The sequence below is a fragment of the Leptopilina boulardi genome, unplaced genomic scaffold, assembly GCF_019393585.1.
Source record: "Leptopilina boulardi isolate dan_hultmark-lab unplaced genomic scaffold, ZJU_Lbou_2.1 LbouV2_123, whole genome shotgun sequence".
Classification (NCBI taxonomy): Eukaryota; Metazoa; Arthropoda; class Insecta; order Hymenoptera; family Figitidae; genus Leptopilina; species Leptopilina boulardi.
In genome coordinates, this window is record NW_026137667.1 from 3,800,903 (window position 1) to 3,826,334 (window position 25,432).

The following is a 25,432-nucleotide window of genomic DNA, read 5'->3' on the forward strand; positions in this document are numbered from 1 at the left end:
AACCTACTTTTTTCAAGGAATAAAATTTTTGTAAAATAATTTAATATAATATATTTTTACACTTTTAAAAAATGTATTTTTTTTAATTAATTTTCTATAATCATAAATAAAGGAAATAGAAACAATCATTTGTTTTTCTTTTCTTTTATTTTAATCATATATATTATTTTCGACAGTCGCTGTAATTTATATTAAAAATTATAACCACTATTTACAACGATATGTACAAACGACCTATTTGGTCAAAAAATGTGTGTACAAATTTAGTGTACACAATACAATATTATTATGTCAAAGTTTTTTCGAAAAAGCGATACAACATCTTTTTTTTTTATATTTCTTCTTTTCATTTTAAAATCGTTCTTGCATTTTTTTGTAGAAAGATTTTGTATTTCTCAGTGTATCTCTATTTGATTGCACATAATAAAAAATAAGTATAGAAAAAATACTGTTTGAATGTGCAACTCGGCGAGTGTCAAAAAAGTAACATTTTATACCAAAAAAAAAAATAAAAAAAATATATAAAAATGTATAAAATTAAAAATGTTACTTCTTTTAAGTGTAACAAATTTTTTTCTTTTTATGTATAAGGGACTTTAATATGTCTAAAGAAATTAAACTGTTTAGTTAATAATAGCCAATCAAAATTAGTTGATAATTTCGAATTGAAAAAACGTGGAGCCAATAGATTTGAAGAATTATTTTTCAATTGCAAAATAGGGTCAAAAGAAAAGTTAGTTCAACTCTACATTTAAGTGTTTTTAAATTTAAAAAAACAATTATATTAATTAATTTAAAAATACTGTACATTGTTTTTTTATTTAAAAATAACAAAATATGAAGTTTGACTAACTTTTTTTTTTTATTTCTACCCTTAAAATAAGATTTTTTTATTTGCAATGTAGAAAAAGAGAGCAGCAATAGAGGTAAAAGGAAAACAATGAAATTGTAGTGAAGGGGACATAACAATTATTAGTTTGAAAGGTACAAAGTGGCCATATGTACGAGAACATAGATAGAAGCCAGCTATATTGCGACTCTATTTTGACAAGTTTATATAAATAATCAAATATATATATTATACAAAAATTCATTCTTATTTGGTGTTCTTATAATCTCGTTCTATTCTTCTACAATGAAAGATATGCTATATGTAGATACTATTTATAAGAATTTTTTAGTGACTCACAATTGGTTTCTTTGTAAGGCTTTTTAAATGCAAAAAAAAATTCGTTCATTTTCTAAATGCTATCTAATGTTTTAATCCACAAACATTAAACAGCAAATAATAATTTTGTCATTACCAAAAAAAAAAAAAAAAATAGATTTGAAAAATTTTTTATTATAAAAAAATAAGAAAAAAATTAATTTTTCAAAATAATTTAACAAAAAATAATATTTAAAGAAAAAAAAAAACTGAAATATTGTCTGCTTATCTAAGCAAATTAAAAATTAATTTTTAATTCTATATAATTTATAAAATAAATGAATTTGCATAAATTCAATTTTTTTAAGGCCTGAGCAAAACTGAAATATTTTGCATTAATTATTATGCAATCAGGCAGTATTTTCAGCACGAACAAAATCATAGAAAAAAAAAGTTTTTGAATTAATTTTTCGTCTCATTTTCGAAAATGAAAATGAATGCATTATTATAATACAGCAAAAAAAAAAAAAAATCAACGACTACTATTACAATTCCGTGGTAATTTCGTCTTGTGGTCGAAATCCTAAAATCGTGAAATCATCAAGATAATCACGACCAGGTGCCCATTCTGATAAAATGGTGAAATTGGCAGCTTCTATTGTACTCTCAAACTCCCACTGTGGATTTAATTCATGATCGAGTTCACCTAATTGTTTATTATTACCAACTAAATGTTTATTATGAGCTAAATTACTGTCGGGACTGTAAGTGTGATGATTGAATGGTGAAATGGCGAGTTCTTGTAAATGATGATGATGATGTGAACCCACTTGTTTCACACGTTTATCCTTTGTTGACACCAAAGGCGTTGATTGTCCAATAGTGGATCCATTAGGACTGAGTTTCTCATTATAAATACTCGAGCTATTTTGACCAAGACTTGAACCCACAGGACTGTTGTCTTTTGTATAACCAATACTTGAACTTGCTGGACTAATGCTTGATTTATCACTGGCTTGGAATGTCGTGAGTGGTGCATTCGCTTGAAACGTTGTGAGATTCGTTGGTGTTGCTCGTGGTTCATAATTTTGAAATGTTTGCGATATCGATATTTGTTGTGGATTTGTTCCTATTTGGACGGATGTTGCTGGCTGCTGGAGAAATGTCACCAGTTGCGCAACCTATTTAAATTAATTAATTTTAATTTCTTAATAATTATATTGCTAAATGCTAATATATATATTTGCTTTTTTTATGACACGGAAAATTTTGCTACCTTTTTTTGATTAATTTTCTATTTTTCCTGACTATGAGAATATTTTTCTTTGAAATTATCACTTTAATGAGAAAAGAAGTTTGAGGGTTCAAAATATTTATTTTTAACTCACCATGTTCTTTTACAGACTAGCGTGTAAGAAGCGAGAAAAAGAATTTAACGGTCAAAATGTGAATTGAAGATTATTTTTAATTAATCTCCAAGAAAAAGATTGACTCACTTGTGGTGATGTGTGTCGTTTATATCTTCGAAGAAGTCGTTCAGCCCAGGAGAGCAGTCTTTGCCAGTCATCTGGGGGTCTTGGTATTTCATCGTCTCTCCTATTTATCAATACTAGAATTCTGGCAAGATCACGGAGAACGGGCCTAAAATGACAATAAAAGAAATTAATTATTTAATAATTAAATATTAAAAAAAAGTAAATTAAAGAAAATGACAAAAAAAAAGAAATTAATTATTTAATAATTAAATATTTAAAAAAAGTAAATTAAAGAAAATGACAAAAAAAAAGAAATTAATTATTTAATAATTAAATATTTAAAAAAAAGTAAATTAAAGGTAAATTTACCTGTAAGCTTGAATACCAACAGCTCCATCCCCATTATTTCCCGAGTAGTGCAACTCTCTGACTTGTCTTCGGGTGTCGTTGAGCATAGAGAGGAATGTATTTCCCTCTCCTCTGAGGGTTGCAAGATGCTTTAAAAATTCTCTTCTCTCAGCACTGAAAAAAAAATTTTATAAATATTTATTAACGTATAATTTGATAATAGACTATTCGAATAAAATAATTTTTTTTTCTACTATATAATTTTGAATAATGAAAATTAGAAAATTTTACCTGTCTTCAAAATGCTGAATCATTTTGGCTGCTTTTTTCTTTCTTCGATGTACAACAATAACTCCACAGAGAATAATAAAGATGCATATTGTGGCACCGGAGGCAACACCAACAAGAATTGCTATTTCACTTCCTGAGAGGCCAAATATAAATTTTCTTATTGTTTCCTTGCAGACTTTACCCATGTAATCTTCTCGTGTGGACCAAACTTCAGTGTGACCTGGTGGACACGAGTCAACACAAGAACCCTCATGAAAAAGAAACTTACATCGTAAGCAAAAATCACCTCGACACGTATCGCAACCAGCTTCTCCTTTGATGCATCCTAAAAAAAAAAGAAATTTTCCAAATTAAAAAAAGTGAAGAAAAATATTAATAAATATTTTACTGAGACAGAAATTTTTGTTTCTAATCTCAAAAAATTTTTAAAATTTTTAATCTACAGCCTAAGGCCATTTCTGGACCGTATTTGATTTATGAACGTTTCGAAAATCAAAAACAAAAGTAAATTTTTTTTTAGTTATATTAAATAAAAAAATTATTGCTAATTTCGAAAGTGCAGAATCAGTTTGAAGAAAAATTGATAAATTTGATTTTTCATGCGCGCGAGAAAATTGAAGAAAGCTGTTTCGCGAAAACTCTATACTGCAAATTAAAGTATAGAACGTTAAGGTGAGAAACAGAAATCTGAGCCTATAAAACGAAGTGTGTATGAGGAATGTGGTTGCCGGTTTCGCGATTATGTGGGTCTCTTTCGAGTTAAGTCAAGTCACTTGCAATAGTAATGTTACATTCTCCAAGTTGAGAACATATATACGCTTCGTCCAGCATTATGGAATCGCATCTGAGACGAAAATTGCCATACGTTCTGTATAGCCTGTCAGATAGACCTCGAGACTTACAAGACACCTATTTTGATTACATCGGATAGAGTTTTCGCGTAAACTTCCGCGTTTTATATATATACACACACACGATATATAATATGAGAAAAGGTCATGGTTGCATCGTCAGCAGATATTATTTAAATAAAAAAAATAGAAAATTATCAATAACAAATTTTTATTTATTTATAATTTATTTATAATTTTTTAAAATTAATATTTTAGAATTTAATTTTACAATTTAATTTCTCACTTTTTTTCTATTTAGAAAAATAAATATTCTTTTCTTTTCTATAATAATCTCGAATCTTGTAATATATTTTTTATTTCTGAATTAATTCAGAAAATACACGACACATTGTTTTCTCATAAATTCCAATTCTCATAAACACGGAACTGTAATTTATTTTTCATATATTGTTATACATTTCCAATTGTATTTTAAACTATAAAAAAGAAATGATTTCTATCGTTAAAAAATAATTTTTCTTACATAATCTGATTAAAATTAGTTAAAAAATGCATCATCATAAATCATATTTAAAATATATGCGATGCAATATATTTCATAAGGATTGTATTATAAATCATTTGATTATGTAGCTTTCAATAAGAAGAATTTAATGTGACGATTTCTTTGTCAACGGGTTCTTCTTCTTTCTCATTGTCACACAAGAAAAAAAAAAACGAGATCAAGGCATTCACGCGGGGTCTTATTAGTCTACATTATTACAGTTATACTTAACTCTTTGCTCCTTTGAAGAAGCGTGTATATATATATAATAGTCGAAATCTTTTATAGAGACCTCAATCTCAAGACCAAATAAGGCGCACTATTATAAGCCCGTTATAATTTTTTCAAGCCTATTTGCTTAGACAATGAAAATTATTTTATCTATACTCAATCGACATAAATACAATATATAAATAAATTTATTTTATATTTTTTCTAATTTTAATATATTCAAGTCTAATATAAAAATTATATTTATAAAAAAGTTTATTTGATTCAAATAATCGAATATTATCAAATAAATATTTATTTCTTTCAAATACAAAAATTATTCGATTAAAGAATTATTATTTCTTTCAAATACAGAAATTATTGGTTCAAATAGAATTTATTTAATTAAAATAAAAAAATTATTTAGTTCATTTATAAATATTTATTTAATAATAGTCAAGATTATTTGAATCAAATAATGAAATAGAATATGACACTGAAGTTACCAACGTTGAATCGACGAAAAGAATTTTTTTTTCCTCAGATTGAATATTTCCCCGCCTTGGTTAAAGATTTTTAGTGTTTAAGGATGTATTTGGGACCAAAATAAAGAAGTTTCAATATAAAAAAATTGGTTCTTGACCTTTAAACTAATCAGAAAACGGAAAATTCGTTCGTTGATTCGTCGAATCAACGTTGGTAACTTCAGTGTCATAATAGAATTTAATTCAAATAGAATTTATTTAATTATAAAATAAAAAATTATTTAGTTCATGTATAAATATATTTATTTCGTAATAGTCAAGATTATTTGAATCAAATAAATTTTTGTTTTTCACTGTAATATTTATTCTCAATATTTGCAATAAATATTATTTAATTTTAACTTTAATAATTATTATTAAAAAAAATTATTTTTTCTTTAGAATTATAATTTTCTGTAAAATCAATGAAATAGTAAATCATCTTTGTGAACAAGTTTTCCGTTCGTTGATTTTTCAGACTGGAAGGAAGTTAACACGTTAACTCATTCTAACGCATACATTGTGTGCTCAAGCACTGTGTTAAAGGCTTTAAACTAGACAATCTGTATAAAATAGCAGGTGAAATAAATCACAAACTTAGAGGAAAAAAAAAACATATTTGCAACAAATATATACCTTTTTGTAAAACTAATCGTTAATAAAATTCAAATTTCTAATGGCATTTTTCGTTTTGTTAAATTCAAGTTAATTTTTTTTTATTATTATTATTATTATTACTATTATTATTATTATTGTTATTATTGTTATTATTGTTATTATTATTATTATTATTATTGTTATTAATATTATTATTCGAATTTTCATTATTACATAATATTTAAAAAAGCAGAAAAAAATATGAATTTTTGTTGAAAAAATATTTATTTGAAACGCAAAATTTTAGGACAATAATTTTTTATCGTAAAGAAAAATAATAAAAAGCTATATATGACTTTTCCACGTGAACCATTTCTCTAAAGAGAAATGGATTATAAGAAATCATCCATTAGTTTCACTTGACGAGTGATAAATAGTTTTTAAATTAAAAGAGATATATTCTTAACGATCGTAAACTGAAATCGAGCCTCATCGTAAAAAAAAAAATGGTCATTGCGGGACTCCTAAAAAACCGATTTAAAAATAATTTCCTACTGTTTTATATAGTATATGGGGGAAAGTGTGCGAGATGAATTAAAGTTTTTTTTTTTGGAATTTTCTCTCTCTCTCTGTAAAATGCACTTTGGCGGAAGTGTGAGTCAGAATTTTCATATATAATTATAGTTTTCATCGTTCTTGATAATATATGCATATAATATGTAGTTAAGTTCACGTTTGCATGGTCGCGGTGAATGCAAAAGAATGGACAACATGAAATATAGAGCGGGTTCAGAAAACTTTATCTACAATATATATGAACATACTTATAACAATCTTTTATAACAATTTATAATATCTTTATCCATATTTATGAAATTATAGTTTATATTTAAATTCATTGTGTTTTTTATTGATCCTTTATAAAATTTTAATATTTTTTGTATAATAAAATTTTGTATTTAAATGTATAAAGAAAAAAAAAAAGTATTTTCTTTCATTTCAAAATAAAAATTATATATTATATACATGAAACAAAAAAGGATCAAGGCCAAAGTATCCTCGGCTAAATTAATGAGAAGGGACGATTCCTCATCTTGTGCGCGAGGTTAAAAAAAAATTTTTTTTTAACAAGTTCATTCATTTATTTGCCGACAGTTATTACCCAGCAACATAAAAAAAAAAAAGTAAACTAAGTTTAAGTCATTTATGAAAGTGAAAGGTATTTTTTATGTTTACTAATTGCAATTTAATTTTTTTTTTTTTTATTTCTATAGAATTTGAAAATAAAATTTTAAATTATTTTCTTATTCTTTCAGGGAAAATGTAAAATTGAGCAACTATAAAACAAATGTGTAAAAAAATCAAATTAGACCATTGATCAGTAATCATAGTAATTTTGTACTCAAGATTGTTGCGATCAGCTTCGGGCTTTCTATATATATATAAAAAAAAAATTTTCTTATAGCGATCGATTAGACTATATATATATGCATTTGATCCTCGGTCAATTGATCGTTGGGAATTTGCATTAAAAGAAAATACACACGTATATATCATGAAAGGGAAAGGTCAGAAAAAACTGAATTACACCATACACAACATTTCATTTCTCCTCTACTTGACAAGTGATAGAATAAAAACAATAATTATAGATGCAATCGATCATAATTAAATGATTAATAACGGAAGTCTATATGTTGAGCTGCATCAATCTTTGATTTAAAAAAAAAAATAAATAAACCAACATATTAAAAGAAATCAAATAAAATTTTAATGAAAATCCATTTTTGCTTCGAAAAATGTAAATAATTTAATTCCTATTTATAAAAATGAATTGAGTCACCAGAGAGAGAAAAAAAAAAACAATGTCTTTGAAAGTTGATAAAAACGATAGGCAACCGCCGAAGAAGCAGGTTTTATGCACACTTGACATTTGCACCCATTTAAACCGCGCCACATTCTTTTTCATTCGGAGTAACTATATTTTTTCTTAGAATCTAAGCGAATTAATCAGCATAAAATAATATATATATAAATTTCAACAAAAATCAAGATCCTTACTTTTTTTAATATTTCAATTTTTTAATTAATATTAATATTCTAATAAAAGTAAAAAATTTATTTTTTAAAAATAAAAATTAAAAATAATAAAAAAAAATTTCAAAATTGAATGAAAAATTTCATCTTTTGAAAGCAACAAGTTAAATAATAATTAACTTCAAGTAACCAAAACTTACGAGAGATAAACGCGGGTATAAATTGTAGGCGGACCGGATGGAAGGCAGATGTTCTACTACAATATACGTGACTTTAAAATACACGTATATTTAAAACTATGAAGGGGCATGTGTGTTAAAAGATAAATATTAACACTCTCGTCTTAAAGGAAAATTTTCCCATGCAACAGAAACCATATATTATTCATATATATATGGTACTTTTAAATACCTACAATTTATAATAATACTCACTAAAAATTATCAGTACGAATTTTTTCAGTATTTCAAAATCGAATTTTTTTATTATAATATTATACTATTGATATTTATTTCTTTTTTTCAAAAAAAAAAATGAAATTTAAATAAAAGTCAATAGTTGAAGATCAAGTTCAAATATTCATAATTTGGAAACATGACAATGGAAATTCTTTTTTGAATTTTCAAGTGTTGAAAGAAAAAAAAATGGTATATTAAAAGAGGAATTTGAGTGGCATGATCTCTCCCTTTATTCTGAAACTCTTTATGTCACAAGGTCTTGATAAAGTATTATCAGATCTGTCACGCATTGTCATCAAACACGTTGAGACAATTACGATTGCGTGGGATCAGAAAACGTGTTTACTTCAAACCAGTGTTACTAAACTTTTATTATATGGCACGTTGTTACATAAATAATTTTTAACAAAAACAGAATTTTTAACTAAATATTGAAATAAAAATAGTAAAAAACAAAATTAAAAACTGTTTATCTCTACAATTATAAAGAAATTGAAGATTAATATTATTAATAATAATTTAATTTATTAGAATATTATTACATATTAAATGATAATAATGAAAATTATATGTTTACGGGCCTCGGATTATACGACTTCAATTCAATTATTTTTAATAATTTTAATGAAATACATCACAAATTCAATTATATCAAAATTATTTTTCAATTAAAATTTTTATGAAACTTAACAATTGTTTATAATTCAAAAAAAAAATATCACAATAAAATTGAATTATTTTTTAAAAAATTCAATTCAAAATAAACTAAAATTCAATTATTACCCGCAATTTTAATTCAAAATTAATTAAAAATCCAATAATTATCAAAAATTTTCAATTTAAAATTTTATTATTTACCAAGTTTTAAATTTAAATTGAAATAAAATTCAATTATTTTCTAAAATTTCTATACAAAATTAATTATCCAAATTTTCAATCAAAAATGAACTTAAATTAAATTATTATCAAAAATTTCAATTAAAATTCAATTATTTCCCAAAATTTTCAATTTAAAATCAACTGAAATTCAATTATTTTCCAAATTTAAAATAAAATAAAATTTCATTATTCTGAAAAATTTGAATTCAAAATTAATTGAATTTTCAATAATTTGTATTTAAAAGCATCTAAAATTTAATTATTTCTAAAATTTTTCATCGAAAATTTTTTTTTTGAAATTTAATAATTGAGGGCCTCCATGCAATAAGGGGACGAACGTGATTTTCGTTGTCTCCTTGCGCAGCCGGCCGCGCGCCGTCCGTGGGGACTTCTACTGGCGCGCTCGTCCCCTTATTGCATGGAGGCCCTCAATTTCAATTATAACTCTAAGGAAATTCAATTATTTTTAACTATTTTAATGATATTCTTTGAAAATTCAACTATCTGAAACCGTTTTTCAATTAAAAATGATTTTCAAATTATTGTATTTTGTCCGCATTTTCTAATAAATTTTTAGTGAAATCATCTAAAATTTTAATTAAAAATCACTTAAAGTTTCAATTAGTTTTAAATCTTTGAAAATTCAATTAAATTTAAAAAATGTTTTCCAAAAATTGTTTGATAAATTATTTTCAGTTCTGTAAAATTTAATAATTGTTTGAAAATTAACAATATCTTTTGAAATTTAATTATTTCTAAAAATTTTAACTTTAACCCTTCGAAAAGGATTATTATTGAAAAAAAATTTTTTATTTAAAAATCTATAAAATATTTTTGTTAAAATAAAAAACAAATCCACTTTTTTTTGGAATATAAATCGACTAAAACGACTTTTTTGTGTCTTTAAGTTGATTCGAGGCCTGTGTTTTTATAATTAATATTTAATAGGTATTTGTTGGCCCCTGGTACCTTAAAAATTAATTTTTTTCAAAGTACTATCTTGTACGAAATTTCCTGGCGCATCTTTTTTCTCATCATAAATTTTTTGTATTTGTATACAATTTTTGAATCAATATACAACTTTTAAAAAAATTTCGTTGGTAAACGTTGTGTACTTCAGCTTCGTGAATTGAATTTTCGAATTTGGAATTTTAAAGAAACTTATTCCGAAATTTGGAAACACAATTATACAACTTTGGCAAAAATGAGAAAAAGAATTGTCAAAATTTGACACGTCATAAGATTACTATTCAAAAAAACAACTGAAATCAGAAAATGCCAACTTCAAGTTAGGACAGAAGGACAGACCAAGCATTTTATAATTATATTTTATTAAAGTTCTAACTAAAGATGCGTCACTGTTTTTTTGTACTAATTATCAGCACGTTTTTTTTTTTTTAAATTAAAGTATATTAGTCATTCTGAATCTGTTCTAGAAGTTAAATTCTTTAGTTTTCCATCGTATTTTCTTTGAAAAGAAGAAAAAAAAAAAAAAAAGTTGAGAAAATCTGCTATGGAGATGAAATAAAGTTTTAATCCTTATTTCATTTTAATTTCATCTCTTTCCTTATTACGCCTTCGTTATAGAAATCGTACTTGTTAATTAGCCCAGGAGAAACTTTGTTCTGACCAAGTGAATATCGCTATATATATATAGATGTAAGTTAAAAGTTTTCTTCCATTAAAACATCCTTTTTGTTATAAGAAATTTGTAATAGAAAATTTTTTAATGGATATAAATTTTAATGTTTGTAAATAAAATTTAAAATTAACAAAATATTACAATAACTATTAATTATTTTATATTTTATGGTTAAAAGTGAATTTTGCATAATGCGAGCTATCAATTTTTTTTTTATTCCAAGAAAAAAAAAAAAAAATCGAAAGTGGTAAAAGTTTAAAAAGAGAAAAATACTATGACTTAGAAAAAGAAACTTGTTCTTTTGTTAAAATATTTTTATATACTTTTTTTTGCGCATGTATATATATGAAAGAAAATAGCGTAAATAATAAAGACTGTAATTAACCCAGTTTTTCAGAGTAACGGAGGATTTTACTTTATGTTGTAAATTTGCTTTTTAAAACCAAGCCCTTATCCATAAAAAAAAAAATTAATATTTGACGTATTAACGGACAGAGCCAAAAGTGACTATATTTAAAAAAAAAAATTTTATATTTACTTTAAAAGGCTATAAGATTAATAGAAAATTTTTATAATTATTATTTCTCTAATATTAACGAGAATTCCGCAAAAATTTTCTAATTCGTTTTTGTAATTATTGTGCTTTCTTTATATAATATTAGCCTAGAAATTGACTAGATTATTTAAATTTTTTTTTCTCAAAACCATCATAAAATATAATAGTTTATTGTAGATTGTTAAAAAAAAGAGAACGAATCTGACGAATATATTTTTTTTGTGTAGAAAATGTAAATTTCGAGACATTAAGTTTAATATATTTTCAAAGAGTATTGTAAAATATATTTTATACTTTTTTTTATGTACATCTAAATAAGTTGCTTTTAAGACAAATTTTTAAACAGAAATAATTGAGAATATAATAAATAAAAAGAAAAGAAATTATTATTTTTTTTTTTTTTAATATTTTACAGTTAGATTAAGAGGAAAATATGAAAATAAGTCGTGATTTTATTTGAAAGTTTATATAGTTTTTTACGAGGTGATGAAACGATTTTTCATCTATCATGTTTTTTTTACCGTACATTTAATAAATGAAAACAATGTTTTAGAAAAAAATGCATTTACTGTTAAATTAATAAATTATTTTTTTAATATTATAATTAAAGCATTACTAAGCTCTAACGGTTTTTAAATATATATATAGAATAACTGATCCACTTAGGAAAAAAAAGGAAAAATTATATACTTTTAAAAATAATTTTAAAACAATTTAAATTTGAAAAATTGGAATTATTTTATGTAAATTATTATTGTTTGATAATCACAAAGTTTACGAGATCAAGTTTACGATATTCTGATTGTAAATCGTTGCGGAGCAGAGTTTCCAATTTAAATTGTATCGACAAGTCTAACATGCACGAACGAACAACAGACTCGCTTTCCAATATTTCGACGGAATCGCATAACTTTGTAACAAAGTCAGAGAATATATATAGTGAGAAAGTATATATATATATGTGTGTGCATTTAAAAACATTCTTCTTGAGAATTTAATTAAGGACGGCCGGTTTTATATTCATATGACAGTTTAACAAGGCAGTTAATTCAAGGGAATTAATGATGAACTTGGTCCCTCTATTAAAAAAAAGAAAAATTCACGATTAGATTATTACCACTCGTAAATTTAAAAATTTTTAACTTTCAAAGTATGACATTTTAGAAAAAATGTTTATGTGAACTTTTAGTCTCGAATATGGAAACATTTTAAATACCACGACTTGTTTAAATCTTTGAATTATTATAAATGTCAAAAATATAATTTTTTTTCATCTGTAAAGTAATAATTTTAATTTTTTTTTTTTTTATGGAAATTAGTAAAAAGGGTACAAGTGTGCGAAAAACCGTTTCGTAATTTTCAACTTGGGGCAACTGGGTGCTGCCAAGCAGGAAATGAATGTCCGTTGTGCTAGCCTCGTGTGTAGGAAGAGCTAAAGGTAGAGAAGGGTTAATATCCGCCTCTGTTGCAAGTTACGAAGGGCCAGAGTATATGTAATTGGAGAACGAGTATATATACACACTTCTGGACTCGATCAAGACAAATTGAATAACTATTATGAAATAAAAAACAAATTTTTTTTTAGAACAAATTAACTTTTTTCGAAAATAAGATTTTATATAAATTCAATTTTCTTTCTGAAAACTTAACTGTTCGGTGAGGTATATGAACACAAAAAAATAGACTATCCTTATATGAATTCTGGATTCGAACAGGTTTTGAGCCATTAAAGTTTCCCTTGTGAAAAAATACAACTGACAACTGTATTATTTGTGTCTGAAGACAATATTTTACTTTGCTCGTATATTATTATTTGTCTCGTAAAATTTGTTTCCCTTTTAGTATTAATAAATTTAAAAAAAAAAATCATGAAAGTCCAAAACTTGGTAAAAAAATAAAATTCGTTTTATTTTTTTTTTTAAAGAGGAGAAAGAGAGAAAACGTATCGACAAGAGATAAAAAGTGTTGTAAAAAATGAAGAATTTTTGAATATGAAAACAACAATAAAGGTTCATATATATATGTAAAAAAAGAATTTTTCCACGCTTTGTCAAGGCTACATTGGGAGTCGAGACACGTATATGTGGAGTTTTAATAAGCCCACGGTCAATTTAACTAAATAACTGGAACAATAATCTACGCGTTCAAAAGACATATATGAATCTAAAACACTTCTTCCTGCTTTGCTCGATAGAAAAACGACTTTGTGAAAGGTCGTCAGTATTGTTCAGTAAAATTGATCTTCTAACATTTGTTCATTGCGCGATTCATTGGATTTCAAAACTTTCTACTATTGAATTTGCCAAAACCAGTTGTGTTTTTCAAATAAATTTCCAGTCTAATAAGAAAAAAATTAGATAATTTTAAAAAAAAAGGACAACCGTTCCAAGTGATTGGGTTTATTTTTTACGCTTCATGACAAAAAGTAATTTCAATAAAAATCGAAATTTAATTTTTTTTAAAATTAGAAAATGAAAATTTTGAAAATAGTCAAAGAAAATAATTTTAATTTCAAAAATTATATAATAATAAAATGCTTGGTCTGTCCTTCTGTCCTAACTTGAAGTTAGCTTTTTTTGATTTCACGTGTTTTTTTGAATAGTAATTTTATGACGTGTCAAATTTTGACAATTCTTTTTCTCATTATTGCCAAAGTTGTATAATTGTGTTTCCAAATTTCGGAATAAGTTTCTTTAAAATTCCAAATTCGAAAATTCGTTTACCAACGAAATTTTTTTTTAAAGTTGTATATTGATTCAAAAATTGTATACAAATACAAAAAATTTATGATGAGAAAAAAGATGCGCCAGGAAATTTCGTACAAAATAGTAATTTGAAAAAAATTTATTTTTAAAAATTCATTTTTAAGGTACCAGGGGCCAACGAATACCTATTAAATATTAATTATAAAAACACAGGCCTCGAATCAACTTAAAGACACAAAAAAGTCGTTTTAGTCGATTTATATTCCAAAAAAAAGTGGATTTGTTTTTTATGTTAACAAAAATATTTTACAGATTTTTAAATAAAAAAATTTTTTTTTTTAATAATAATCCTTTTCGAAGGGTTAAAGTTGAAATTTTTAGAAATAATTAAATTTCAAAAGATATTGTTAATTTTCAAACAATTATTAAATTTTACAGAACTAAAAATAATTTATCAAATAATTTTTGAAAAACATTTTTTAAATTTAATTGAATTTTCAAAGATTTAAAATTGACATTTTTGAAATTAATTAAAACTTTAAGTGTTTTGTAATTAAAATTTTAGATGATTTCACTAAAAATTTATTTGAAAATGCGGACAAAATAAAATAATTTGAAAATCATTTTTAATTGAAAAATGGTTTCAGATAGTTGAAATTTCAAAGAATATTATTAAAATAGTTAAAAATAATTAAATTTCCTTAGAGTTATAATTGAAATGATTAAATTTCAAAAAAAAATTTTTCGATGGAAAATTTTAGAAATAATTAAATTTTAGATGCTTTTAAATACAAATTATTGAAAATTCAATTAATTTTGAATTCAAATTTTTCAGAATAATGAAATTTTATTTTATTTTAAATTTGGAAAATAATTGAATTTCAGTTGATTTTAAATTGAAAATTTTGGGAAATAATTGAATTTTAATTGAAATTTTTGATAATAATTTAATTTAAGTTCATTTTTGATTGAAAATTTGGATAATTAATTTTGAATAGAAATTTTAGAAAATAATTGAATTTTATTTCATTTTAAATTGAAAACTTGGTAAATAATTAAATTTTAAATTAAAAAATTTTTGATAATTATTGGATTTTTAATTGATTTTGAATTAAAATTTCGGGTAATAATGTTTATTTTGAATTGAAATTTTTAAAAAATAATTCAATTTTATTGTGATATATTTTTTTTAAATTATAAACAATTTTTAAATTTCATAAAAATTTTAATCGAAAAATAATTTTGATATAATTGAATTTGTGATGTATTTCATTAAAATTATTAAAAATAATTAATTTAGTGAAGAATCATTTTAGTTCAAAATTTTGTTAAATAATTGAATTGAAAAAGATCTGAAGAAGATATAAATTTTATACTAAAAAAATGTATTTTATTTACATTTTTTTTCAAATGTAAAAAAAAATGTCTCATTTTATTAAAATAAGCGTTTAATTTTGCTAGTTGAAATAAATAAACAACAATTGTAAATAAAGATAAGAAGGCGATAATAGTGAAATGGAACCAACTTGAGAGCAAAAACTTTTGATCCCATGAAGAACTATAAATTACAGAACAACTGGATGTAGTTGTGTAACGAGGCAACTCTAATATATAAAGGAAAAAAAAAATTTTTTTTTTTTTCTATCACTGTCTTTTCTTTCAGACCTAGATTCCACGTTTACTTGTCATCCTGTTACATAGTCCATTCAACTAATTAAATCTATACTATATATAAGAAAGGCTTTTTGAATATTTCAAATACACTTTCAATTTTTCATAAATTAGAATTATATATTTTTCAAAAATAAAAATATTATTTATAGGTTTCACTTTAAATTATACAAAATTGATTTTTATTATTGAATTGAATGTCATCAAAAAAATGGATCTATCTATCTTTTTAGCAGACTTGAGATATAGTAGGGCTACAAAGAAATAACTGTACTTCGCAATTACTCTCTGGCCAGGAGGTAGGTTGGGGAATAAAGAGGAAGGATAGAGAACTTGTGGAGTAGGAGGTTATAGTACAACACGACGGAAAGAGAGAGGTATAGATATCAGGATTTGTTCTCTGAGAAAACCAGTCATTACGTAACTTAGTTAATGCGGGGTTTACCCCGAGTGGCCAGGACTTGGTACAGTTATGTATAACCCGATATATATATATATATACAAATCAGAAAGAGAATCGCAAAATCTCCCCCTTCCCCATAAAAAAAGTCATAATTTGACACATTGACGTAACAATATCATTAATGATACAGATAAAGTAACAATGAACTATTTTAAAATTAGAGAATAATAAAATATGATTCCTCATAGTACACCATACAGTTCAATGCTTCGATTCTCTCGTTTGACCGAAAGATACGATTTTAACGGTAAATACTTTCTTTGTTCATTGCTCGATTGGAATATGAACTGACGAGAGTTGTAAGAATATATTTTGATTCTATATCTCTATTATTTATTCATTCATTCATATTTACATTGTAAATTTTCCTCTTTGTGGGCGAAATTTTTACAAATTATAATGACACAAAAATTAAAGTCGGCGTGAATAACGAAAGTTATATTTTTAATTTTTAGTGAATTAACTTGAAATGAAAGCTGTTTAGGTTAATGAACCTATATAGTGTGACAAATAAATCATGCAAGTCTCCGCTTGTTTCAAAAATAAAATCATTAAACTGATAAATAAACCAAATACCTTTCACTCAATGCACTATTTAAAGTGAAATAAATCTCATGTTAAGAAAAGTTGTCAACTTTTTAGAGAATCAATTACTAAATTTTATATATATATAAAGAGAAGAAAAAAAATGATCTAATTATTTTTTTTTAATTAGATTTCCTGCGTACACCTTTTTAAGGCATTAAATTATTAATTTCTAATTTTATCGTAAAATAATTGTCAATTGTAAATAATATCAGTTTCTCTAATGATGAAAATTATAAAAATAGAATTTTTATCTCGTTAGCTTTTAAATCTTTCTAATACAACGCGCAATTTTTTTTTCTCTCCTGAAATATAAACACTCATAAATGTAGTTCTTAAAAGTTTCGTAATTCCACGCATTTTACGTGAGAACTTGGTAACATATAATATATGAAAATATTGATGTTACCCGTTACGTCTCTAATAGTGAAAGGCATAAAAAGGAAAAACATTTTTTTTTTCCATATGACCTTTTGAATAAACATTTTTGCACCAGTGACCAAGCTTTAAGGAAGAAGAAAATAAAAAAAAAAAAACATAACAAAGGACGAAGAGAGACAGGTGTTTTCTATATGGAAAAAGGTCTATACGCAAAAGGCGGAAGTTGTAAGGATATAAGTGTGCCATTCACATAAAAAAAAAATACACATACAATCAATACAGCAACTCGCTTCATTCAAGGCTCTAATAAATTCAGGCAGATGATTCCTAACAACGAGTAATATTCCAATTACCGTTGTGAACGCAACTATTATAACAATTTAAACTTTCTTGTGCACGAATATATGATATTTATTGCTTAAATATTTGAATAGACTATATTTAATTAAATTTTCAAAATTGTTGCAATATTTTACAAATCTAAATTAATATATAAAAATATGTAAATTAGTTTCATGCGCTATTTAATTATAAAAAAAGCAATAAATTATCTCATGAATATTATCAGAAGATAAATGAGTCACATTTCTTTTCTCTCCTTGGATACAAAGAAAAGATAAAGGGTTCATCAGATCTTTCACTGACATGGAGCAAGGATTATTATTTTTTTTTAAAGACGTGATCATAAAATTCAAGTCAAAAAAACATTTTTCCCAGAAATGGAAATGAGAAAAAAAATATATTTTCTCGTCGTATAAAAAAAAAGTAAAAAAGATTTAAATATAAAGAAAAATGTGAAGAGAATTTAAATTTTTTTTTACAAATGCCTACAAAGAAATTAATCGCAAGTTATAAAATTCTAAACAAAGAAATCAATTTTTCATCGGCATAATTTTCTTTTTATCTATTGACAAATCAGAGTTTAAAGCAGATTGGAATTCTATTAAGAGAAATCGCGTTATAATAAAAGAATATACGCGCGTGCACCATTATTATTTTCTGGTACATAAGTAAAATGCAGGATGTGAATTGTTGTGGAAATAGCGCGAGAGCAGGTGAATGTCAGACGTTTTTTCTCTCTCTCTCTTTCAAGGTATATATATATATATATATATTAATATTTCCGGACAATTATTCTCAAAAGAAGAATATGATTTGAAATGTGTAAAACATCTGGAATGTTTTGTCCCTTTCCATTCATTTTACGAGGTCGTTTACGGAACGCGAGTTCGATGACATTGGCAGACGTCTAGCTAAAGTGTATATAAGTCTCAAGAATTTCACGAATCCGACCGCAGGAAAGGTTATCCACAATTACGATGCATGCAACAACATTGCTCGCCAATGCCTGTGTTCTATTGACTTGTAATCTGTCATTCAATTTTTTTTTTTTTTTTTTTTTTATTTCCTATGGTAATTTTCATATTCCATTCCCTTTTTATCAACATGCGATATTTACCTTACAAATCCTAATCCATAAACTATTGTTTTTCATTACGTAAACAGATATAAATTGCGAATTATTGAAACAAAAAAAAAATTCACTTTCTTTTTCTGATATATAAAATATACTACAAGACACACTATTCATATATATGAATCGAGTCAATTCATCGTATTTTAAACATTTTATAATTTAATATATATATATATATATATAAGAGAAACACAGTTCTTGGTAAATAAAAATAATGATAGATGGGAAACGGTACAGAAAATTAAATAAAGAATCTAACGCGCATTGCTATCCGACGCGCTTTTCTCGACCAATAGCAGAAAAATATGAGTTCCGCTTAAAGACCATACAAGATTCAACTGCGATTCAAACAAAAAAGAAAAGACCTTTCCTCTCTCTCGATTCTCAACATCGGAGAATTTTATTTTATCTTCGGATTTATGGTTTATTTTCCTCTTTGTAGGTTGTTTTGTCGTCCTTCGAAGGAATAGAAATCACCTTTTAAACGAAACCCATGGTTTTAAACGCTTTAAAAGTCACCTCATGAATTTTTCAGTTTATTTTTCTTTATATCCGATTATATATACACACCTGATAACTATAAACTATCAAATAATTTCCTAATATAAAAATCACGATAGTAAACTTAAAAAAAAATTTTAAATAATCCGTTTTTTATCGCGGACAAATAAGTTTTAAATGGGAATATAATTCTTTGACAAGACAATTTTATTCTGGATGCAGGATGCTGACGCTTATCAAAGTACACATTAATGTCCTATATACGTGATCATTCAACATATGTCCCGAGAGCATACATCGTTTGTGCTTTTAATGATAATTGACTACTGAATGAATGTTTTTCAAGTGATGAATATAGTAATTGATTTTAATTAACACTTTAATGCTTTGAAGTAAGCAATTTATTAATTAAAAATATAAATAAATAACAAAATTTTTTTCACAGTCCTTAAAGTAATTATCATTATGTAAATATATTATGGACAATTTTATATCATTCTATATAGAGACGATTAAATATACGAAATTAGTAAACAGAATGCATATTTGCTTTGAATAGCGTCTCGGTGCTTACTTTAGCGGATGTTTTAACACCTGTAAACTCGACTGCATTATATATACGAAACTTTGGAGGTTTAACTCTATTCACTTTCCTCTAATGTTGAGCAAACACTATTTCTTCTAATGTTTCTTTTTCTCATGCATTGTTTTCGCGATATACTGACAATGAGTTTCCCAAGCGGAAGTAAAATCATATTTTTATTAATTCACTTCATTAAACTACTTATTAAAATATAATTTAATTAATCCAAATAAAAAAAGATCAATGTAAATTAAGACATCTTTTCAAAAATTTAATTGTTAATTTAACCCTTTGTTAATCTCGTGACTTTTCTACCGGAGCATTAAGTAAATTGTTACATTCAACGTTCACTGGGAAAATAGTCAATACTTTATATTCACGACACACCTTTTAAAACTTCAAACTTAAACTTTCACTGAAGACATTGATAATTAAGAAATAGGATCATTTTGAAAAAATTATATTAAAAAAATCTATATTGCATTCAATTACAATTTTATTTTCAATAGTAATCAAAACCAATTGTTTTGAAACACAATTCCAAAAAATTTATCTAATTTAAGTAATCCAACGAAAGTACATAATATACACAAACATCAAACAGTTAAAAATACGTTAAACTTCAAACTTTAAATAAAAAAAACGTTAAAACTAAACCATAAAGATGGAAATTAACTTTCTACCTATTTTTTTAATTACTAGCTATCAAAAATTTTTCTCTATTCACATGTAAAAATATAAATAAATTAATGTTATACTTATAAAACGCATTCAAATAATAACGTGTCGTTAGGTTACCAGCAAGAATAGAAAGGAAGCGACGTGAAGTTGGCACCGCAAACTCATTAAATCATTATTAAACTATATCAAATCGTTTGGTAATCGTATGGTAGTGTATGGTAATCAGTTTTAATTGTTTGGTAGTAAATATTAAAAAAGTTATTTAAATTTTAAGTTCAAAGTGCTAACTTCACGGTAGCACTACACTATACAATTTTTTAAGATAATTCAAAGTGGTAACGTTTGGTAGTTGTTTGGTAGTGATTGGTATCTACTTTCTGATGTTTGGTAGTAAAAAAAAACTAAAATATAACATAAAAATAAATGTACAATGATGAACAGGACTGTCATGCTATTCAACATTACGCATGCGCATGACGGTCAGCCATTATGAATTGCCGGCAAAATTTAAATGCAGAACAATTTGTTTAACACCACTTTGGTTAAATCAAATACATGTATAAAGATAAAAATTAAATAAATTCAATTCTCTTAATAAAAAAAAAATATTTTGTATAATTCGTCACATTAAGTTCTTAAAAAAATAAAAATATTTTCTTTAAGTGCTGCAAGAGAAATTATCGTTTTTCAAAATTTCTTTTTTCCCTACAATCCCTGACTGACACAGACGTTTGGTATTGCTTTTTCATCGTTTGGTATTAAAAAATTAAATTGTTAATTAATTAACTATTAAAAAAAATTTTTTTTTCTTTGAGTGCTGCAAGAGAAATTATCGTTTTTCAAAATTTCTTTTTTCCCTACAATCCCTGACTGACACAGACGTTTGGTATTGCTTTTTCATCGTTTGGTATTAAAAAATTAAATTGTTAATTAATTAACTATTAAAAAAATTTTTTTTTTCTTTGAGTGCTGCAAGAGAAATTATCGTTTTTCAAAATTTCTTTTTTCCCTACAATCCCTGACTGACACAGACGTTTGGTATTGCATTTTCATCGTTTGGTATTAAAAAATTAAATTGTTAATTAACTAAAAATGAGAAAAAATTTTTTTTCTTTGAGTGCTGCAAGAGAAATTATCGGTTTTCAAAATTTCTTTTTTCCCTACAATCCCTGACTGACACAGACGTTTGGTATTGCTTTTTCATCGTTTGGTATTAAATAATGAAATTGTCAATTAATTAAATATTAAAAAAAAATTTTTTTCTTTGAGTGCTGCAAGAGAAATTATCGTTTTTCAAAATTTCTTTTTTCCCTACAATCCCTGACTGACATAGACGTTTGGTATTGCTTTTTCATCGTTTGGTATTAAAAAATGAAATTGTTAATTAATTAACTAGTAAAAAAATTTTTTTTTTCTTTGAGTGCTGCAAGAGAAATTATCGTTTTTCAAAATTTCTTTTTTCCCTACAATCCCTGACTGACACAGACGTTTGGTATTGCTTTTTCATCGTTTGGTATTAAAAAATTAAATTGTTAATTAATTAACTATTAAAAAAATTTTTTTTTTCTTTGAGTGCTGCAAGAGAAATTATCGTTTTTCAAAATTTCTTTTTTCCCTACAATCCCTGACTGACACAGACGTTTGGTATTGCTTTTTCATCGTTTGGTATTAAAAAATTAAATTGTTAATTAATTAACTATTAAAAAAATTTTTTTTTTCTTTGAGTGCTGCAAGAGAAATTATCGTTTTTCAAAATTTCTTTTTTCCCTACAATCCCTGACTGACACAGACGTTTGGTATTGAATTTTCATCGTTTGGTATTAAAAAATTAAATTGTTAATTAATTAACTATTAAAAAAAATTTTTTTTTCTTTGAGTGCTGCAAGAGAAATTATCGGTTTTCAAAATTTCTTTTTTCCCTACAATCCCTGACTGACATAGACGTTTGGTATTGCTTTTTCATCGTTTGGTATTAAAAAATGAAATTGTTAATTAATTAACTAGTAAAAAAATTTTTTTTTTCTTTGAGTGCTGCAAGAGAAATTATCGTTTTTCAAAATTTCTTTTTTCCCTACAATCCCTGACTGACACAGACGTTTGGTATTGAATTTTCATCGTTTGGTATTAAAAAATTAAATTGTTAATTAATTAACTATTAAAAAAATTTTTTTTTTCTTTGAGTGCTGCAAGAGAAATTATCGTTTTTCAAAATTTCTTTTTTCCCTACAATCCCTGACTGACACAGACGTTTGGTATTGAATTTTCATCGTTTGGTATTAAAAAATTAAATTGTTAATTAACTAAAAATGAGAAAAATTTTTTTTTCTTTGAGTGCTGCAAGAGAAATTATCGGTTTTCAAAATTTCTTTTTTTTTAATAGTTAATTAATTAACAATTTAATTTTTTAATATCAAACGATGAAATTGCAATACCAAACGTCTGTGTCAGTCAGGGATTGTAGGGAAAAAAGAAATTTTGAAAACCGATAATTTCTCTTGCAGCACTCAAAGAAAAAAAAATTTTTTTTAATAGTTAATTAATTAACAATTTAATTTTTTAATACCAAACGATGAAAATTCAATACCAAACGTCTGTGTCAGTCAGGGATTGTAGGGAAAAAAGAAATTTTGAAAAACGATAATTTCTCTTGCAGCACTCAAAGAAAAAAAAAATTTTTTTAATAGTTAATTAATTAACAATTTAATTTTTTAATACCAAACGATGAAAAAGCAATACCAAACGTCTGTGTCAGTCAGGGATTGTAGGGAAAAAAGAAATTTTGAAAAACGATAATTTCTCTTGCAGCACTCAAAGAAAAAAAAAATTTTTTTAATAGTTAATTAATTAACAATTTAATTTTTTAATACCAAACGATGAAAAAGCAATACCAAACGTCTGTGTCAGTCAGGGATTGTAGGGAAAAAAGAAATTTTGAAAAACGATAATTTCTCTTGCAGCACTCAAAGAAAAAAAAAATTTTTTTACTAGTTAATTAATTAACAATTTCATTTTTTAATACCAAACGATGAAAAAGCAATACCAAACGTCTATGTCAGTCAGGGATTGTAGGGAAAAAAGAAATTTTGAAAAACGATAATTTCTCTTGCAGCACTCAAAGAAAAAAATTTTTTTTTAATATTTAATTAATTGACAATTTCATTATTTAATACCAAACGATGAAAAAGCAATACCAAACGTCTGTGTCAGTCAGGGATTGTAGGGAAAAAAGAAATTTTGAAAACCGATAATTTCTCTTGCAGCACTCAAAGAAAAAAAATTTTTTCTCATTTTTAGTTAATTAACAATTTAATTTTTTAATACCAAACGATGAAAATGCAATACCAAACGTCTGTGTCAGTCAGGGATTGTAGGGAAAAAAGAAATTTTGAAAAACGATAATTTCTCTTGCAGCACTCAAAGAAAAAAAAAATTTTTTTAATAGTTAATTAATTAACAATTTAATTTTTTAATACCAAACGATGAAAAAGCAATACCAAACGTCTGTGTCAGTCAGGGATTGTAGGGAAAAAAGAAATTTTGAAAAACGATAATTTCTCTTGCAGCACTCAAAGAAAAAAAAATTTTTTTTAATAGTTAATTAATTAACAATTTAATTTTTTAATACCAAACGATGAAAAAGCAATACCAAACGTCTGTGTCAGTCAGGGATTGTAGGGAAAAAAGAAATTTTGAAAAACGATAATTTCTCTTGCAGCACTTAAAGAAAATATTTTTATTTTTTTAAGAACTTAATGTGACGAATTATACAAAATATTTTTTTTTTATTAAGAGAATTGAATTTATTTAATTTTTATCTTTATACATGTATTTGATTTAACCAAAGTGGTGTTAAACAAATTGTTCTGCATTTAAATTTTGCCGGCAATTCATAATGGCTGACCGTCATGCGCATGCGTAATGTTGAATAGCATGACAGTCCTGTTCATCATTGTACATTTATTTTTATGTTATATTTTAGTTTTTTTTTACTACCAAACATCAGAAAGTAGATACCAATCACTACCAAACAACTACCAAACGTTACCACTTTGAATTATCTTAAAAAATTGTATAGTGTAGTGCTACCGTGAAGTTAGCACTTTGAACTTAAAATTTAAATAACTTTTTTAATATTTACTACCAAACAATTAAAACTGATTACCATACACTACCATACGATTACCAAACGATTTGATATAGTTTAATAATGATTTAATGAGTTTGCGGTGCCAACTTCACGTCGCTTAGAAAGGACGCTCCAAAAGTTTCAAGTTGCTTTCCAAGTAAAAAAAACAACAGTTACCCTGACCTTATACAAGGTAAAAATAAACAACATGCAACCACATTCAAAGCACATAATTGTATTGAAAATAAAATAATTATTTTAACCGTTAATATATATGACACACGTGCTTTTAACACAATGATAATATTAAGTAAATGTAAAAACAATAACCTTGTATTGCCTCCTTGCCCCAAACGTAATCCACAATGCAGGGTATAAGAACAACACCCACTGTTGCTAAATTACCCATTATTTCATGGTCCACATTGTTCTAACGTGGCATTTTTTCACCCCTTATTTTTCTTAACGTACATAATATAACTCGCGGAAAAAACATAACCGAACTTCGCGACGATCGGTGACACACTGAATATGTTTGTGTGTAGGTGGGGAGTTTGACGCCAGTTTTCACCACTTGGCGGCGCTGATGCGGGCGAAAGTTTTAATTTTCCTTTGGCGGGCTTTTTAAATTAAATCGATTTAAATATATATGACAATAATATAAATACATTTATATTTATTTTATCTATTATTTTTT

At 25.3% G+C, this 25,432-nt stretch overlaps 1 protein-coding gene across 1 annotated transcript; it reads right to left on the reverse strand.

Annotated features, from left to right (window-relative positions):
• Window positions 1–128: 128 nt before the first annotated feature.
• On the reverse strand, window positions 129–25,256 carry LOC127287782 (uncharacterized). The gene is made up of 5 exons (XM_051314898.1): window positions 25,066–25,256; window positions 3,262–3,586; window positions 2,992–3,144; window positions 2,644–2,788; window positions 129–2,328 (listed from the first exon to the last, which is right to left on the reverse strand). Exons 1-5 carry the CDS (start codon window positions 25,142–25,144, stop codon window positions 1,693–1,695), a joined length of 1,338 nt encoding a protein of 445 aa, XP_051170855.1. The 5' UTR covers window positions 25,145–25,256; the 3' UTR covers window positions 129–1,692.
• Between the last annotated feature and the right edge of the window lie 176 nt (window positions 25,257–25,432).

What these genes read in the sequence shown, in the direction of transcription:
- LOC127287782 (XM_051314898.1), bottom strand. Translation starts at nt 25,144, where the DNA reads ATGGGTAATTTAGCAACAGTGGGTGTTGTTCTTATACCCTGCATTGTG. An exon ending in GTTGGTATTCAAGCTTACAG is followed by an intron (nt 2,789 to 2,991) that starts GTAAATTTACCT and finishes TTGTCATTTTAG; the next exon opens with GCCCGTTCTCCGTGATCTTG. An exon ending in AACGACACACATCACCACAA is followed by an intron (nt 2,329 to 2,643) that starts GTGAGTCAATCT and finishes TAATTTAAATAG; the next exon opens with GTTGCGCAACTGGTGACATT.